Source organism: Corvus cornix, chromosome 1A (assembly GCF_000738735.6).
Source record: "Corvus cornix cornix isolate S_Up_H32 chromosome 1A, ASM73873v5, whole genome shotgun sequence".
Lineage (NCBI taxonomy): Eukaryota > Metazoa > Chordata > Aves > Passeriformes > Corvidae > Corvus > Corvus cornix.
The window spans coordinates 61246161-61266159 of record NC_047057.1 but is presented as its reverse complement, the minus strand read 5'-3'; the positions used below and the strand labels follow the sequence as shown (position 1 = coordinate 61266159).

At 36.9% G+C, this 19999-nt stretch overlaps 1 protein-coding gene across 7 annotated transcripts in view; it reads left to right on the top strand.

The window, feature by feature from the left end:
- Positions 1-19999, top strand: part of PACSIN2 (protein kinase C and casein kinase substrate in neurons 2) — a 53911-nt gene that overhangs the window by 9067 nt on the left and 24845 nt on the right. For 6 of the 7 annotated variants that reach the window (XM_039571492.1, XM_039571490.1, XM_039571491.1 and 3 more), the window contains exon 2: positions 18493-18603. In XM_039571492.1, the coding sequence (XP_039427426.1) occupies positions 18544-18603 (60 nt within the window). In that variant the 5' untranslated portion in view covers positions 18493-18543. Of the gene's footprint in view, positions 1-15816; positions 16349-18492; positions 18604-19999 lie in introns of those variants that run through there. The other variant, XM_010410273.4, reaches the window with a different exon arrangement.

Genomic DNA, 19999 nt, shown 5'->3' with positions numbered 1-19999 from the left:
ACAAACAAGATCAGCCACTGTCAGTGGAATGAATTTATGCCATAACAAAGCGATCAGACTATGTACTAAGCGATGTAGAACAGTGCATAATTTCTATAAAGTTGACCTGTAAAGTGAATGTTGAATGTAAACAAGTCTCTGTATAAGTGCTTTTATAATCAGATGTATGCCAAAGATGGTCAGGTGTAATAAAGTAAGGAAACTGGAATGGATATAAATGCAGCATCATTGTTTGCCCTGGCAGCTGAAGCTGTGCTACCTGAGCTGCTGAAATACAACTCAGAAAGATGTGATATCTTCACTCAGACTCTACCCTTACACTGTCCACAGTTAAGGGAATTGCAGATGAACTTTTCTTGATTTTTACCAATTTTAAATGCATGGATGAATACAAAATAAGTATTAAATGATATTAAATCAATAAATTTTAAGGTCAACTTGCTGGTGTTTTCTTGATTTTTTTTTTTTTTTTTTTTTTTTTTTCTTGAATATTTTGGAGTGGAAGTACCAGAAGACAATTGAAATACTTTTTCAAGTTAAACAAGTTCCAAGTAGAAAGGAGTCAAAAGTCCTTGCCTTTTTACCTTCAAAATATTCACTTGTAAATAATGTAGGTGTTGCTAAGGTTTAAAGCTGATATTTTATTCTTATGTAATGAAATACAGTATTTGTAGAAAAAAAAAGTGAATGCTAAATAATTGTTTTGAAACTCCTAGCAGATGATTTAGATTAATCTGTTAGAACATTATTGTTAATCCAAGTTTTGAAGAAGTAGCTTTAAATTTCAATTCAATACTTAATTTCCAAAATTGATGCAATTTTGTGGAAAGAATCAAGTGTGTTTTTATAATGTTAGTATCTTCTTTCCTTTTTTTTTTTTTTTCTTTCTCCCAGGGTAAAATCTAGGTGTACAAAAAACCCATTCCATTGATGTAGTTTCCTAGATTGAAGTAGAAAAACTGCTTGCCTACCTTATTGAAACCTCTTTGGGTTTGGCTTTTTGGGTGTTTGTTCTTTGTTCTTCTTGGTTTTGTGAGCTTTTTTTGTTCATTTGGTTTTTTTGTTTGGGTTTGGTTTTTTTCGGTTGATTGGTTGGTTGGTTTTGTGTTTTTTTAAGAATTATTAGAATTCGAGAAGTAGATTTAGTGGGATTCCTGTTACTTTTGTACTACAATACTGTCCAATCTGCTTTATTGGCTATTCTCAGTAAACTACTATTCCAGCAGATTTTTTTTTTTTTGGCAGGTGCTTAGATTGGCTACCAGAGAACATCTTAGAACAGTATTGCAGAACATTTTGTGGTTTTCTTTGTTTAATTGTTGTCTGCACTGGGAAAGGTGCCTGGGATATCATGAATGTCTTGTCTGTTCATTGAGCTAGGACCAAATTTATTATTTATGTTCATATGCACAAATTTGAGGAGATTAAAGGACAATCCATGTAGTTTTAAAGGATCTGTTGGTGAACCTTAAAATTTATTTGAAATGAGATTTGATCTTAAAATTGGTTTGAATTTGGCTAAGAAATCCTTTGTCCAAAGTAGCATATTAAGCAACTGCTTTTGCTTTGGCTTGTTGTATCCCTGTGTCAGAGAGCAACATGTGGGTTTAGTCTGTATCAAGTTACTGTATTTTTAGTACTTGGTTTAGCATAAACTATCATAGTTTCTGGTAGAATGTAAATCCTGTGAGTGGTATGGGTGTCATGAGTAAAATCTGTGCTGTGCAATGTTAATCATTGTCAGGTCAGTACCAAGCAGTTCCGTAACTGAAGAACACAGATAAAACAAGTATCATACAGTGATTCTGAATTTATTTGGGGTTCTGCAAGATAACCTATAGGTTCTTTGCTTTAGACTTTGATCAGTCTGATAAAATATGATGTTGTTTCTCTTTCTACAGAGATCCACTCAGCTGGGGTTTTTTACTAGTCCTGTACAGAAACTAAAATTGTGATTGGAGATCTCTCCTTTATCCCTCCTCCCCTTTCTTGCCAAAGAGGCTGGATAGGAAGCACCTTTGTGTCTACTTGTTGTTAGGTATTGCAGAAACATTTTGTGTAATTAAGGAAAAGTAGTGCTAAATTTAGCATGTAATTAATGTGTTGTGAACAAAATTACTAGTTTTACAGTAATAATTTTAGCAGCTTTTATGCCACCTTATTGCACAGCAGGAAAGAGATGAACAGGTTTCGATGTTTTCAAGTACCTCTGAAGGTATTTTCATTGGGCACCCTTTATGGGTTTTATTTTTTGCACTTGCGGTATTTATTTCACGTATGGATTATTTCATACACATGGATCAAATACTACATTCTCTGAGTGAATATTGCTGTCCCAGTATAGTATCTTTTGATATGATTTGTCTGAGTTGTGAATGATGTTAGTATTTCAGGTTTGAAGTTTATAGTGTGTTTGGTTTTTTCAGTTTTCAGGGATATGTAAAGTATCTAATTTAGCTAGCATACTCACTGGAACACAATTTATTAGGTAGGAGAAATACCATCAAAATCTGTTGTACAAATTAGATCTTTAAAGCTGAAGGTTTTATAAACATGCTTCTCAAAATATATTTTGAATTTGCCAAGGAAAAATGTATCACACAAACCCTTCCATTTTTTTATTGCAATGAATAGTTAGAGAATGAAGTTATGTAATCTCATTTCAGAAAAAAAAGCTTCTATGAAAATCTTGTGAAACACTCTTTGTAATGCAATAGCAATTAACTTGTGCAGTGTTCAACCCTGCAAATGGGGAGAAATGAGCAATGTAGAACTTACAGCTCTTGTTAAATTGCTGTGTCAACTGTTGTTGCAATCCTCCAGGAATCTCTGCATTGCTTCCCAGAATGAATTAAATTTGAGCTACTTTCTCCAGTTATGCAGCTGAAGCGGCTCATGAGAATTATTGGAATGCGCAAAGAATAGCATATTGCACCTAAGCTTTTACGTTAGAATTTCTGTAGCTGTGAATACTGAAAGGGCTGCAGGAAGTCCAACTACATAAGCTTTAAAAGATGTTTTTATATCTTCTTTCACAGTTGTTTTTCTGTCCTAAGGGGAAAAAGAAATCATCATCTCAGGTGAAAGACAAGTACAAGTAGGGATTTGGCATATATGTGTCAAAATGAAAATGCAACAGCTTCAAGTTTTGTCTAAAGCTAGCCTGCTGAAACTTAAATATTCAAGCAAGAAGTTAGGTTTTTGAAAATTCATTTAGCAATCTGTTACTTGATTTCTTCTGGTTTTGTCTAGAATTTAGAACTTCATGCAGAATTACTGGTTATCCGTGTTAAGCTGAATAAGCCTTACAGTAGTGACTTGCCTCCAAATCCTGAAATCATTGAATATATTCTGGAATATTACTGTTGAAATGTCCCAACTAGAGGACTGTAAAATGTGACTTTAAATGTTTTTTAAATTTGGATAAGCTTTCAGTGCCTTTAACTTACAGGCAAAAGTGCTGGCTTTTTACTTGGATGTATTGGATCCCTTGAGCCAGAAGCTTTTTGTGTAGCTAAAAGAGCCCTTTCTATATCATTGTGTCCCGATTACTTTGTATCAGTGACATTAGGAGGACCTTTTTTCAACCTATGTTGGCGCTGCCTTCCATTGACTTTCGCCTTTCCAAACACAAGGAAATGGACAGTGGTGATGCATTTTGATTGTCAATTGGAACCCTGGGGAGTTAGTAAAAGTAATTTCAATGTTAATTTTGCTAGGACTTAGTCACAGCTGTGAGCCAGTACTAAACCTGTTCGAATGGCCTTCTTTATTGCTGCACTGTTTTTAGGTTGAAAAGGCTATCTTTAGAAACTTCTTTGGTGAACATTGCAGGGATACAGTTCACATATTCTCATACAAGCATCCAGGGAGAATTTTGAAAAAAACCTTAGGATTCTTCTGATATTACATAACATGCTGCAGTTCTAAATTGTTCCAGTTAGTACCAGGCATCATTATTGAGAGCCTCAGATGGAAGACCAACAGAAGATTTGTGTGGCAGCTACTATATCTTCTTTTACAAAAAGTTCTTGAAACTGAACTGCAGGTGGATGCTAGTTCTAACAAAATGTTGGCTAGACTGGTTTGGTGTCATTAAAATTCTTCAGTTTGTGTATCAATAAGACTAGACAAACAAATATTTCTGAAAGAATAGCTGCCTTCCTTTGAAAGGAGTTTTAGGTACCAGTGGTAGAAATGCAAGTCTGAAGTAGTTTGGATTTAGAGCTTTATCTCATGCCAGTGGATGTTACAATAAAAATATGTTCAAATGATAAGGAACAGATTATACCAGGAGGTACCATGCCCAGGACAAAGACTAATTGTTGAACATGGGTGTACCAAATGAATGTTTTTTCAAGCTTAGTTACTTGAGTACCTGCAATTTATGTCATGCAAAATGGACCATAGCGAAAAACCTGTGTCATTACATGGATTAAGTATAATGTAAACTTTGTGTTGTACCAATACTATGAAATTTTTCTTCAGGTATTAGAATTCTTAGTTAAAGGATTAGTGGATGGCTTTGGCTGCAAGATTCAACTGCGTAGCCTTGTACTTCAGCATAAGGAAAAAAGGGGACTACAATTGTGTGTGTGCAGAAGGTAAAGAAGCCAATGAAATGTAACTGGCCATGAGAATGGCACTGTAGTTTTTGTCTTTCAGAAGTTGCATGATGTCTTGTGAATTGGTAGATAATTGATTGTAGAGTCCCCATCACGGAAGACTTTGTGACTGGACAGGGTGCTAGGTAATCTCAGCAAGGCTCCCTTTGCCATCAAAGACTGGACTAGAGAGGTCAGGCTGTTGCATGGTTCTGTGATCCTTGTAACTCGACAAATACTCAGCTGAAGTATTTCTTATGGGATCTGATTACTGTAGGAGAGTGTGGCTGTTGATCACTCTTTGAAGAGATACTGTGTAATCCAGCCTCATCTGCTCCCAGGACTTGTTTTTAGGATCCTGTGACCCTCACTATAACCCTCATCTTTTCCCAGTTAAAATCTGGCATAAAAAATACAAACAGATCTAACTTTTATCTTCTGTGGAACCGAAAAGTAATGCATTTTTTTTTCCTGATGAAAACAAATTCTGTCACAGTTAACTAGATCATCAATTGTCAGACTCAAATGAGCAGAATTTCCAAAGCTAAAGTGTCACTGGTCCATGACAGGATCAGTAAACATTAGCCTTCTTTGGTTTAAAATTGGTGTTTTCAGCTGGAATTACGGCTACAGGCTTTTTAAGATAGTATGACAAAGTAGATAATAAAGTGCCAAGAGTTGGACATTGCATTTTCAGTTTCATAAATAACAAGGTAGAGAATAAATGTGTGTTGTCTAATGAATCAAGGTTATTCAGCTCTTGAATACTCTATATAGCACATTCTTTACTAATGCTATTTTTTAGATGTGGTAAATTAGAACTGTTTTTTAAGTGTATTATCTGTTTTCATAATTTTGGGTGACTGATGCATCAACTAGATATTTTGCATCAGTGAAGCAGCTATTTTATCTTTCAGATGTAGACAGTTGCATAAGTTTTTTCAATATAAACTGAATTTCAAGTTAAACACAAAAGGAAAGAAAGAAACTGCTATAGGAGTATTTGTGTGTGTACCCTTCAGATACTTGTGCCACAGGTTAATAATACGTAATGACAAGAAAATCCATACAGCGGGACTCACCATCTCTTTGTGCTTTTAGTGTTCTCCTTTTATATTGCACATATGTCTTAAACACGACTTTGCTTGTTCTGAGATAACCTTAGTAAATACTCCAAAGTATATTTAAAAAATATTTTTGAAAATTGTTCTTTCATGTGCTCTGTACCCTTAAGCTTCAGGAGTAAGGACAAAACAACTTTTAAACAGCTGTGGTCTGAGACCTGATGTGATTGTGTGAAGGTTCCTTGTGACCCTGACTCTTCAGCTGTTGAGCTGCCTTTATTAGGAGCAAGTGTTACTGAGCTTGAGGCTGGAGTTGCTGAAGGGATTCTCTTCCTGGGTTAGAGAAACTTCTGGCCTTCTCCAGAAAACTTAAAATGACTGAGGAGTTACCATGGGTACTCTTTATTACTGGAGCTGACATTAGCTTTGTGGGTTCAGGAGACTTTCTAGAGGTGGGCCTAATTTTTCCAATAGTGTTTATATTAAGGCTTTAAGCCTTCAGAACCAGAAGTGAAAAATGTCTGTACTTAAGTTTCACAGGTGTTCTCTCCTGAAATGCTCTTGGCTTGAACTGTGATGTTAAAGAGTGTGATTATGAGAAGTATCGTGTGTTGCTTGTAAAATATTATAAATAATATCTTTTAACGTGCAATTTCTGTCATGTATTTTTCATTGTCTAATGTTTTTTCTGCAGTATTTCTTATATATCTATTTCTATATATCTATTCAAAATCTTATATATCTATTTTATTCCACCATATGATAAAGACAGTTAAATGTGAAATTTATTATTCATTGAGTAAGCACATCACTTGGTTTTCTTATTCTTGGGGAAATAGAAATCTTATTTTCAGTTAAACTTTGAAGTTATTTTTGCATAATTGAAGCTTTCATCATGCAGCTGTTTCAGCTGTTGAACCATTTAATCCTTTTTTTGATTCCTTTGCTGCTCAGCCTCTTAACTCGTGAGCCATATGGAGATACGGCTTTATAATGGCAGTCATATGTAGACAGGTGACTCATTTCAGTAACCACAAACTATTCTAGAGCACTGGCTGAGATGATCCTGAGAGCAGGGACACAGCCTTGCCTGCAGTGTCATGGTACAGTTCTGTCTGTGTTCGTTGTCACCCTGCCCTGGCCTTGGACAGGAGAGTGGGGATATCCCAGCTGTCAGCTCAGACAGAAACCTTGGGAGACAAATGTGGGATGGAATCTAGTGAGACATTCAAGCTGGACTCAGAAGCACAAGATCACTTGCTAGGTTGTAAAATCCCTTGGAGGTGGTAGTGCTGGTAGTGCTTTTTATAAAATGGCTGAAAATCTCAGTGTGTTAACCATTGCTCTAGGCTGTAACTCTAGTGGCTGGGTTTATATGTTTGTGTGCAAATAGACCATTATATATGTGGTTTATGCACAAAGTACATGTTAGAAATCCAGCTCAAGCTGTTCCTTTTGAGTGTGTGCAAGTTCGATGTTGTAATTCCAGAACGATTTTATTCCATGATACTAACTTTATTCAGATTACTTCATGTTATTATGCATCATGCAAAAATGAATTCTGTTGAATTATATCTTCATTTAAAAGATGATGTTGCATTGAATATAATGGCTCCAGGCTTTCTGGAGTCTTAACATAATGCAGTTTTTCAGTTTGATGATCATATGTAGAATGATTTGCAGTAAACTAAATAGCTTAAGAAATTTGATCACTTTATTCTGAAGCTACTTGTGCCTGCTTTTCTCAGCTGTTACAACTATCATACTGCTATTTGGTGAGTGTAGAGGTCACTGACATATGAATTAAGTTAAATTCAAAAAGAAAAAAGGTAAGTTATTGTACCTTTAGCAGGAATTGTTTCTGGGTTTGAGAATGGTGTAACCATTTAAAATGCTGAAGTTACTCAGCAGTATATATGATGAAAAAAGTCAGTTGAGTAATTGATGCTTTTAGTAAGACTTTCTTTCAGTACTGTGATCAGCTTTGGTCCTATTTGATATTAGTCTTGAATTTTCAGCAGTAGGGTTTTTGAGACTCTCCTCTTGAGAGAGCACTAAATTGAGCTTGGTTGGGATTATCTACCTTTCTTTTTTCTGTCTTCTGATTGTTCCCCATGTGCAGGTTACATGCTGCTGTTTCAATGCTCCACAGTGGTGGCACAGCTTTATTAACTGCAAAAGCACAATGGTGATGGTGATGCAAGAACTGTCAGTTAATGGGGCCTCTTGTTCCACTTTCCTTGAACTTCAGTCCAATTTAGGTTGCAGAGTAGATGGCTGACCTACTTGTATTTTGGTCAAGCATTAATTTAAAATGGCATAAAAAGCTTTCCTTTTCCTGAAAAGCAGGAGCAGGGTAGAAAAGACCACTCTTTCTGAGGTTAGTTGGCCAAATTTAAGCATTCATTTCACGTTGTTACGTTTAGGGATTCCACATTTAAGTGATTTGTGTGTTTGAGAGCTGTATAAGGTCATGTAACATGTATCCAGATCGCTGAAAATCATGAGGAAGACTGGCTGCTCTGCTGTGCTTTCTTTTCTAAACCCTTAATAAGATTAGTGAAACCTTTGCAAACCAAAGAAAAGCTTTCACCTCCTCTCTTGCCTAACCTGGATCCCATGTGCCTCTTTTAAAGCAGCACCTTGTTTTGCACACTGAAAACTCTAGGTTTTTCAGTTGCATTAGGATTAAAGTAGGTTTAAGTGTACTGTGTATGCTTAAAAAAACCCCAAACAAATCAAAACCAACAACCCCTCCCACTTCTGCCTTTGCTCGTCAAATTACATATACAGGGAAGGCCATAAAGTATGATCTCTGATCCTAATATTTAAGAATGACCTTCCAGGTAGCTTAGACCAATGAGTTTAGTACATGGTAAGGAGCCAGTTCATTATATGTATTACAAAAAATAATTACATGTTTTTAGGGAATATTTAATTCTACTAACTTAGAAGCTCATGTTGTCTAGATTACTAAATTGTAAGTAGAGGTATTCTGACCTTGTTGCAGTAATTACCATTTCAGGACCAGAAAATTAAATTGCCTAGAAACATGAGAATTCCTGGCTAAAGTTTAGCTCAGATTCACTGAGCTGAAAATCTGTTTAAATAGAATTCAAGAGTTTCTTTTTTTAGTGACCGTGTTAATGCAACTAAGTATTGAGTAACCTTCTCTCCAACTTTAACACAAGCAAACAATTTAAACTCTCCTAATAGTTCTTCAGAAGCTGCACTCAGTTTGCTTTAAAATCTGAATTAATCTTATTTAATCTTAAATATGAAATACAGTCACGTGCTCTTTTGTACTTTTACAGTATAGCATTGATTTTGAAACACTTGAACAGACCTTTTATTGTTTCTAAATGAATAATTACTTATTTAACTTACTGTAAAGAAAGATAGTTGAAGTTAAATATGCCTCTGGTTGTTTTCTTTCTGCATTTATGAATTGTATTCTGCAGAGGTCTGTACATTTTGTATCAGTTCCAGAAATGAAACTAATGAAATGGGGCATAATCTGATGACTATCACAGCCGAAAATGTTGCTTTTAAGTTGTAAGGCTATCTTCCTTAGCAGTTTTTACATTGATAGTGTTTTCCCCAAATACTGAACTACCCTTTAATGTATTTTGAGGGTTGAGGAATGTTGCATGATGATTTGACCCACTTTTTGTCAGCAGGGCTATGACAGTGAGGGGATAATGACTGCAGAAAGAATTGGTAATTACGGAAGCTACTGTTTAGAGCCTTTTCACAGCTTTGATCTAAGCCAAAAATTATGGCAGGGGTCATTTAATTTCTGCTATAGGGTACAAGTCCTGGGGTACAGTTCTTTGCTAGCTTTGGCTGTCCCTTGCACAAAAGCTATACTAGCAAATAATTTCTGGTGTTATAGGGTACTTGTGTTGAGGAGCTATCCTAGAAAATTGCTGGGTTTGCTTACTAAAGAGTAATCCATTCAGCTCCAAGGAGTTTTGTGTGGAAATGTGATGTCTCTGTGCTGTTTATATCAAGTATAACATGAGCACATTGTGGTCTGTTGTTTTACTGGGTCTGGGGATCTTCTCTTTCACCTTCAGCAATGTCCATCTGAGACAGGAAGGTCTTCTATAGGAAGGTCTGTTATTCTTTGTGCTTTCTCTTTATCCATGGTAAGGAAATCATCACTTCCCCTTTTCCTTTTATTTGTATTTCCAAAAAGTGACAGAAAAATTCACTAATATGTGAAGAGTGCACAGATTTTTCCTGGGTTCGCCCAGGCAGCTTCCCCTGCCCCAGTCAGCCTTCCTAGTTTTTGCCAAGTATAGTCATCTGTATCCCGCTAAGATAAGCAGAAGGTGGGGTATGCTGACATCTTAATGCACAGATTTAGTTTCTAACAGTGATTTAGGCTTTGGAAACAAGTATGAGTTAAAGACAGGGCTGAATTTGGTTCCAATAAGGTATCTGAATTGGTTCTCTTCTGAAGTAAAGAACAGTAGCTCCTCAGTGCAACTTTCAGATTCAGGAGGACTGCCCTGTTTCACCTTAATTTAAGGGTTTAGATCTGCTTCCATTCAATGCATGTCAGTATTTCATTAATTACTATTACAGCCCTGTATTTCCTGAGGTGGAAAAATACAGCTTTTGACTGTGAAACAGTGAAACAACACATCTGTTTCCTAAGTGACGCATCTGCAAAGTGTGCCTACGTGTTTCACTGAGATATTTAAAAACACTCTCCTCCAGTGAAGCCAGTTGTATGATAAAAATACCTTCCCTTAAAATGGGCTATCCATGGTCTTTCCTAAAGGTTATAGTACACCAAATACTCAGCTTTGCAGCTATACAGAACCATATTATGACTGAAAACCCTGTGTTATTTTGAGTGTTGCAGTGTGGAGGGGGGCAAAAAAGACATTGCTTGAGCTACAAGGTTTTCATCAGCCCACAGGAAGTGCTAAAGTACACGCTGATGAGAGAGCTGTGTTTGTGGAAATGGAGATCAGGCAGTGCTGTGCAGGTTCTGTGGTTATCTGTGCAGTTATGCTGCCCAGCTCCAGAGCTGGAAAAAATGCAAGTGAATTAAGGCATGCCTTTTCAGGTGAATAGCTTGTAAACAGAATGGGGAATGACTTTCCAAACAACTGCCATAGTTGCTTTTTCCTACCAAAATGTACTCTACTGTGTCACAGCTGATACAAAACTATTTTTGGCTGAGTGTGATATTTTGCAATGTTTGTTTGAATGTAAGAGAGTGCATTTATCATGTTTGAACTGACGGTTCTGGGCTCATACAGCCTGCTGTCCACAGCACACATCATTTCTAGAATGGTTATTGTACTGCTTTTTATTTATGTCCTTTTGTGGGGTTTCTGTTTTGAAGTAGACCAGTGTTCTTGCTGGGTGGTCACATAAGTAAGTTTTGATGTCTGAGGCAGTGCTTCTTGTAATGTTCTATTTTGCTTCTTCATTATATGCCATTTTAGAACAGTTGTGTACATGTCATTTGTCTCTGCAACTGCTTTGCCAGTGCAGCTGTAAACGCTGTTTCATGGTTTCTTTCCTGGAGAATCCATCAGTATCACTCCTCTGCACTGTCCTTGTTTGTGCACTGTTGTAAAATTCTACTTGAACTAAATATTAAGTGTGTATGCTTTAGATATTTCCCATGACATTTTACAAAAATTAGTTTTCATTATGAGTGTATATAACAAGCCATCTAATTCCACTAGGTAAAGGGTCAATTATTTATTTTTAAAGTATCTGGAGACTTAAAGATTTCTTGCTAACTAAATGCTTACAAAATGTAATTTGCAATTTGAAGACGTGTGGTCTTTTGCCCCCTTCATGGTTTTTTTGAAACAAATCTAAAAGGATATTAATCTCAATTTTATTTATTTAGGAAGGATGCCAAGATATTATGGTTAATTTAATTTTGGGAGACTTTGACAGGACATATGAATTAGTGTGTGATGTCACAGGCATTACAAAGGTGAACGTTAGAAAAGGGTGAACGTTTGTAATTAAAAAGTTCTTCCTGCGCTTTATCATTTTGATCACTTGATCCAAAACAGTGGAAAACCTCTGATTTGAAAAATCAGAGAGTATTTTTTGATGTTATTTTAACTGACAAATAATCCCGAGTTCTTCAGCTGGTTTTCTGGCAAAATTTACTCAAAGCCAAATTTTATTTCCTTTTTTTTTTTCCTGCAGTGAAGAAAATGTTAATGTGGATTTTTCTCTCATACCTCCAGATAAAAAAAAAGTATAGTCTGAAAATGTTAAGGTTTGTTTTAGATATATGCAAGTATTTTAAAGCTCCCCACATCACTCTGTCAACTTTGCATCCTTAGCTGGTAGATCTATGCCATTTAAAGCATGTATTTTGCAGTGTTAATAATTTCTGTGGTCAGTGTCTGTTTAACTTAAAATAGAAACCTCTGCAAAGCCTCTGAAGGCAATTACTAGCTTCCCTGGTTAGAACAAAAATTGCAGAATGAAAGTACTACACCTACACACATTGGCTTGTCAAGCTGAGAATAAAAAATAATTTTTCCCCAAAGTCAGTGTTGTGCTATTTAAGGTATCTATCTCCTGGTTAGTTGGAAAAACACAGAGGAAGGCTGTGCTGGCAGGATGGTTAGGTTGTGAATGTGCAAAAAACCAGCACGTGTAACAGCAACATGTCTAACCAGCATGTCTGGCCACTAATGATGGGGAAGGAGGACAGGAGATAAGAGCTGCCAGCTCCAGGGCTCTGCCAGTCTTCTTTAGAGTGTGAGAGTGAGGTAGTATTTGTACATTGTGCAAAATGTGCAGGCTAAGAGTCCTTTTGACTACGTTGGGTCATTGCCTCGTGTTGCAGGTGTGTTACTTCTGCAACACTTCTGTGCTGTGTGTTATTCAAATTGCTTGATCAGTAATTTTAAGTTCCATTTATTTAATAAAGTAATCAGACTGTTATGACTAAAATGGCTGTTCTTACTCCTTTTATTATGCATTGTGAAATTTATATGCTGTAGGATTGCATCACAGAGTGTTAATGTGCCTGAAGAGTTTAATTTTAGAGACTGTCTCCTCACTAGAGTTGTGTGGGATTTTTTTACATGTGGTAATTATCACAGAAGTTTAATCTCTTTAGCGATCTGATGTGTGCTGAAACTATGGCTTAAGTGTGTGTTCATGACTTGTATATTTAGGGCAGTGAATGAGTGCTACTTTCAGTGGTTTCACACACAGCATTTAGCAAACTTGGGCATGGGTGAATATAATCCAATACCAAGGAGGTTGTTGTGGACCAAGCAACCTTCAACTCAGGGGTTTCCTTAATTGACAGAAGTGCAAAGAGTCTCTTGTTAGTCAGGGTTATGAATAACTACTATGAACTGATAGCTTTTTGTTATTTAATGTCATTTTATGTTATCTGCTAACTGAAAAATGTCTAGGTGGCAAATAATTCAGGTATCCAAACTAGAAAATCTAGGAATAAACATTGCTTCCAGTCTCGGAGGAGTGTGCCTGGTAGGAAATAAGCTTGCACAGTCTGTAACAGCGTGCATTTCCTAGATTCCTTCCTTTCGTGCTCACGGTTCACCAAATAGGTTGCTGTCAACTTCTTTCCGAAAATCATTTGGTCCATGGCTCTGCCAACTATAACACAGAGGCTGAATTCCCAAAGAAGTAGTGATTCAATTTCCTTTTACGGACTTTTCTCTGGTGTTTGTTGCTGTAGTTGTTTTCTTGATGGAGACTAAGGGATTATCTTAAATCCCTGTGGAAAAGGGTACTATTCTCCCTTTTTTATGGATTGAAGAAGAACTAGGCCCAAGTCATCGATTTGAGACTCTACCTTTAAAAAGCTAAAGCCTAACTTCTGTTAATAAAATGCAGTCATGTCTGCTGATCGCAATTAGAAGACTTCACAGCACTGAGTAGCAGTGATTAATCATGGTTTGATGCATTTCTTCCCTGCACCCAGGGGCTGGAATTTTTTGGTGTCACTTGGATGTGTAAACCAAAGCATACTTTTTTCCTATGTTTACTTTTCATATTAATTTATGGACTTTTTAGTGTCAGTAGCTGTGAATCTTAACAGCTTTTGTTACATGATTTCACAATATTGCTAAAGAAGTTATGTCACTTTCTTCTGTGTAAATAGTAAACAGATTGAACCCTGAAGAAACTGGAAACTCTTATAGAGCAAGCTCTTTGGACAAAATAGAAAAAAAAGTAATATCTAAATTGCTTTATTTAACCAGGGAATATGAGATTGAGCATATTCATGGTGGGTACACTTGGTAGCAAACCACAGTAGTTTGCACTTAAAGCACAGATTGTATTTGTTTCTGTACAATGGAGTCTTGTTTCCTTCCTATTCCGTGTGGAACAAAACCCGAGACTTCAGTGAGTAATGAGGCAAAATACTATAGCTGAAAGTTCTTAGGAGCTGCTAATTGAAGTTGAGTCATGTTCTTATACATAAGTAGTTCACTCCTTAGTCATGAAACTTGGAATCCTGACAGGTTGGATCCATGGTGACAAATCCTGTCATCCCAAAAATAAGTTTAAAAGGTAGTGTGACCAGGTGCTTTTCTCTTCTAGAGGCTGCTAGACTGTCTCAGCTTGCATCTGTAGAGACCGTGGAGACAATGCATGGCGATGCCATTTGGCTTTCTAAATACGGATTAATTTCTTTCTTCTGTATGTCATCTTGAGGACAGTTAAACACTGGAATAGGCTGAAGAGAGAGGGTGTGCCATCTCCATCCCTGGTGGTTTCAAGATCCATCTGTATAAAAGCCCTGAACAACCTGGGCTGATCATGCTTGGAAGGTTCTGTCACTCTCTGATTGAGATGTTTCTCTGTTGTGGACCAGTTTGTCACCTAGGGCCACAGTTTAGTGATTGCTGTGCTTTAAAGGCCATTGTACACAGGACTGTAATTAGATTTTTTTTTTTTTAATGCTGTCTTTTTGAGTATAGTGAAAAATATTTTCAAAATAAACATAACCTTCCTAAAGAGATCAGAATGTTAAAATCTCACTTTCAACAACCTCACCTGTTTCACAGTGAGAGTTCATGGGAGTTAATTGTTATTACAAGCTTGAAGGGGTTTAACTGAAGGATTTCTTTAAAAGCTTTTCCCCATCTTCCTGTTGAAAAATGCCTTAAGAGAAATTTTGGATTTCACTGGAATATTTTAGCTTCTTAATAGTCTGCATTTGTTGCACTGAAAAAAAAATCAAGTATTTCAACATGAACAAAGCAAGGAACTTTGCAAATTGCTTTCAAAGTAACAACATCAAAACCAACTTCTTGAGAGCAGAGGCAGCATATTGTGTTCAGCTGGTTTTGTGTGTAGTATCTGAAGGTCTGCTTGCTCATTATTAGTTAATATTTCCTAAAATCCTTGTGTGTTAAGCCTCCAGGATGTTTATAGCACTTCTTTTCACACAGTAGGGCACTAGCAGTGAGGAAGAAATTCAAGGTCTTTAGTATAAAGCATGGCTAGAATGTTCCCTAAGAGGAAGCTTTAAAAAAAAAAGCCACATTTATTTATTGGTCCGTTTCCTTGTGTCAAAGATCAATGTATCCTAATTTACAAGAATTGCTTAAAGGCCAGGGCCAAGAAACTGGAGCCTTGTTTGTTTGCATCATTTCCGTAGCTATTACAGTATGTACTGTTCAGTATGGAGTTACTTTCTGCAGTTGGACTTTGTGGTTTATTTTTAGCCTATATAAGCTCTCGTGGCTAAAGTGTGCTTGTGACAAAAGGCAGCAGGGGCTCTGAACTGGTAAGGCTTTCTCTGTGCTGCTTTTTTTGGTGGCCGCAGCACTGTGCTTAGCAGTTGGGAGACAAGAAAAAGGTGCTAAAGAGATGGGCCTGGAGTTGTGGAATGAGAAGAAAAAGAGTGGATGAAGCCAAACTGTTGTGGGAATATAGGAAGTGGGCGTGTGCACTGTGCTTTCCTATGGAGTTACAGGTTCTGCTGCAATCCAGCTGACCAAAGAACCCCCGGCCCTGGGAGACACAGGTGATCATTTGTGGAGAATCTATGCAGAACTCATCTTTCTTGTTGTATCTGTCTAAATTTTCTAGATTTTACATAACAGCTGTAGTTGTTCATATGTTTACAGTGAAATGGAAGACCCTGCAAAACAAAAAAAGAGTGCAATGAACTTTACTTGTGAAACCTCTGCAAATTCACTTGGAGGATGGGAGGACCAAACCCTGACGAAAAATGTGCTAAAGGCCTGGCTGCTGTAATAATTCTATTTTGTGAGGGTAGCATGACTCACACCACTTAATGTTCCTATCTCAGTATACAGTTTATTTTTAAGTAGGGCTGTAAAAAATAGTGTTTTTCTGTACCAGTTGTTGCTATGACTTCACAATATTTCCCTAAATACGCTTGCTCATACTTTCTCACAGCATAGTATTTGGCATATTAAAACCTTAATTCCATCAGTATTTCCTGAGTGCTGATCATTTTCATGCTTCTATGGAAAAAAAGGATAACTCTGTGTATTATGTAGTTCTAGTTGAGGAGGAATAAAAGGGTTTTTTTAAAAACCTAGTCACCACAACCTGTTCCCTCATTTAAGAAAATATTCCTGTGTTTGAGCTTTTTCAGTTTTTCCATTTGACTTTTCAGGGTAAATTTGCAGGAATGATACAGTTTAAGCTCTTTTGTTAAAGGTAAGTGGACACTGTATTATTACTTCAGAACACTTTCATTGTCTTTTCTATCTGTAATCGGAGGGGAAAAGTACTGCTTGTGTGGTTTGGGAGAGTGGGGTGGATGACTTGCTGAAACTTCCCTTCAGGTTTATACTTCAGGGTTTCTTTTACCAAGATGCTGAACTCTACAGCTGTCTTCCAGAGATCTCTTCCAAATGGCAGTGAACACTTTGGTTGAAAGGTCTTGGCGTAGTGGAGAAAAGCTGCCCTAACCCTTCCTGACAACCTTCAGAACCTCATTCGTCCCTTGTTCCGTGTGGTGTGCCCGGCTGTTTAATTTTAAACTATTCTTTTGAATTTGTCCAGCTAGTTGCAAGCTTACTGCACTTTGATTTCTTCCTTATGCTGCTTATAGCTGTCTAAAAAAGGGCATGAGAAAATATCAACGCTTACAAATGAGATCTTTGCTTACCTTAATGTATTGTAAAAATTGCAAGGGACAAAATTTATCTGGAAAGAACACATTCCAGGTAAAGGTGTGCTTCTAGAGAAACTGACAATTGAATAGTGGTTAAGCTTTTCCCTCTTGGCTCAGTAAAAGCACAGGTGGAAATGCTGGTTTTTTGGTAATTACTAATTAAATAATTTGAAGATTGTTACACTAACAAGTAAAAATAATTTGTCTCTATATGATTTTCCTTTCTAGTTTGCCATTTTGCAGAACCCTTCTTACATTTCGGCTGTCTTTTAAAAATAAAATTCTAACAACTGGTGTTCCTGTTGTGGTTTTTAGTTTCATATTCACCATTAAGGTTATGTAAGCTTTTTGGGAACTGCATTATGTAAATGAATTGGATGAAAAACTGATAAGAAGAAACAGCTTGTCTTCCCAGCCAGAGTAATTTTGTTATGTTTGTGGTGCAACTGTCCAAAGAACTGTTTTGTTTCAGTAGCTGGGTTTTGTTATAAACAAGTGCCATTATTTTCAGTGTATCCCAGAAATGCTAATTTAGTGTTGAATTCTCCTTGCCTGGGAGGCTTTCAATGCCATTTCTCTCAGCAGCTTGTCATAACCACTGGGGCAGCAAGGTCAGGTTTGAAGACATTTTCTGCCCCCTTTTGAGGGGCCATGGTCCATTAAGGGAAGCAAGATTGCTAGGGCAAAAAAAGAGAGGGAGCTTCAACTTACAGTCTACTGATAAAAGTATTTATCCCACAAAGGGTGGTAAAATCTGTTTACCTGTATGTATCCCTAGTAGTAGTTAGAGATAAACTTGGCAGGAGACATCCAAACAGGAGAACCTGGCGAAGTATCTGTAGAGATCAGACAGGGATTTGTGCATGTGTTTTGGGAGGCAGCTGTTTCCTCTCTCTCCTACCTCTTGGTCTCCAGCCCACAAACTGCATTTGTGGATGCAAGTGCCTGGATTTTTGTCTCAGTTATGTTTTTGATGTTAATCTTACATGTTAGCATAGGGTAACCCTAACCTTTTTCATAGCTGGTGATTTATAAAGTCATCTGCTTTGATGAGGATAGATTATATTTTTCTTCCTTGCAGCTGTGTCAATAAAAGTGAAAATGCCTGAATTGTTAAAGTAATTACTTACTTCTAATAAAGCACAGAATTCAGAGCTGATGGGAGTTCTGTTTTTTTGTTTTGCTAAAATAGAAAAATGACAAGAAGACATTTATTTTTCTTTAAATCAACAAATTTTGGCCTTAAATATTTCCGGTGGGTTTCATAACACAGATTCCAGTGGAAAAGAAATAGGAGTCAGTGCAGGTGGTTGTTGCAGAAGCAAAGGTCAGTTGATTGTCTCATAGGAATGCTTTGAAAGTGGAGTAGTTAATGAGTAAGCATCTCACTGCTCAATCTTTTCTTTTGGTTGTAATAGGAAATTTTATCACTAAATAAACTCAAGAGTAGTGAAATGTGATATAAGCAGATGCATTGAGTGTTTTCTGGACAACCAAAATCATGATAAGAACCACAAACTTTGTATGGTAGAAGTTTTCTGTTCCAAAATGCCCTGTGTTTTTATTTGGCACCTCTAGATATGAATATTAAATGACGTTGCCTAACATAATTTTTTTCTCATAACTTCATAATTCCACTGCATTAATAATGCTCATAAATGGTTTTTTTTTCCTGTTTTTACAGATTCTGAAGGTGTTTAAGCTCTGAATACTTACAAGCTCATCATACGTAGCAATGTCTGGCTCATATGATGATTCCGTTGGCGTAGAAGTTTCTAGTGATAGCTTCTGGGAGGTAATCCAAATGTTTTATTCAATATTTTGATTTTATTTTTTATTCTCACTATAGAAAATCTGTTTTTTGTGCACTGTAAATTGTGGAAAGAGTTGCAATACAAGACACATTGGTTATTGTGATCTGCAGAAATAGCCTTTGGGGTAGAAATTACCTTTTGGATTTTGACCTAGTTCTGTTGAGGGCTTTAATGGGCACAAACTTGAGGATCATCCATGTGGGTAAGGTATGGAATTCAGAATTGAACCTTTGTCAATTTTTACTGTCAAGGAAGGGCATGTGTGAGTAGCTTTTAAAATGATCAGTATTAAATCTAAAGTAACTGTTCCAGGCTACTGTAAGTGTACATAAGTTACAAATGTGTAAGACAGCGTGTGAATGTACTGCCTGTTTCCTGTTTGTATCTGGATATAAATGTAAACTTTTTTGAGAGAAGTTACGCTTATCTCAGTGTAAAAGGGTACATGCAGAAAGACAATATAAAGTACTTCATAATACCAGTAATTTGTGCTGCCCCAGTCTGACAGAGGCTTTCAGATGCTGTGCTAATTTAAAGTCTAAAGAAAGGAAACTTCAGAAAGCAGAAATACTTTTACAAAACCAGATCTTTTTCTTAGAGCAAAAAGAAAGGTTTGACAGTGTCAACACTGGCACAATTGGAGGTAAGTACACTGTTCAAATTAGCTGTATTCAGTAGGACAAACTTCTGCCATTTGAGAGGGAGCTCTGGAGTTTGAACTATAGCAAACATGAAAACAGCTCAGGGGAACCTGTCTGAATATTTCTGTTAGCAGAGACCTGTGTATGACAGCTTGATTTTGGTGACCTGGTACTGTATTTCCTTTTAAATGTAAGCTTTTCTAGACCACTAAACTGTGCTCTTTGTAATGGCAGCATATTACATTTTGGTGCAGATCTCCCATGGTTTTTCAATATATTTTCTAAAGGACCTAATGCCAATGAGGTTCTTGTTGAGTAGACAGGTACCGTTTTTTGAGGAGACATATTAACTATTATGTTAAATATATCTGTCTTATTTATAAAGAAGTTCTTTTAAAATCACTGTATTCTAAGCCTTGACCCCTTTTGTTGTAGGGGTACTCTGTAGGATGACTGCAGAGAGGCTGTGGGACCTCTACTCACAGAGCTGGCTGTGATCCTGAGCAATCTGAGCTATCACACCTGCTCTGAGCAGGGGATTGGATTACCTGATCTCCAGAGGGTCCTTCCAACCTCAGTTTTACTGTATGGTTTGTTTTATGCTGAGGCAACTTCCTGAGCAGGCTTCCTTGCTAGGAGTGTTTCAAAATAAAATGAGGCAAGTCAGGAAAAAAAGAATTCTGGACCAAAGGGGATATTTTGATGTGTGTTGGGCATCCTATACTTGGCAGCAGAA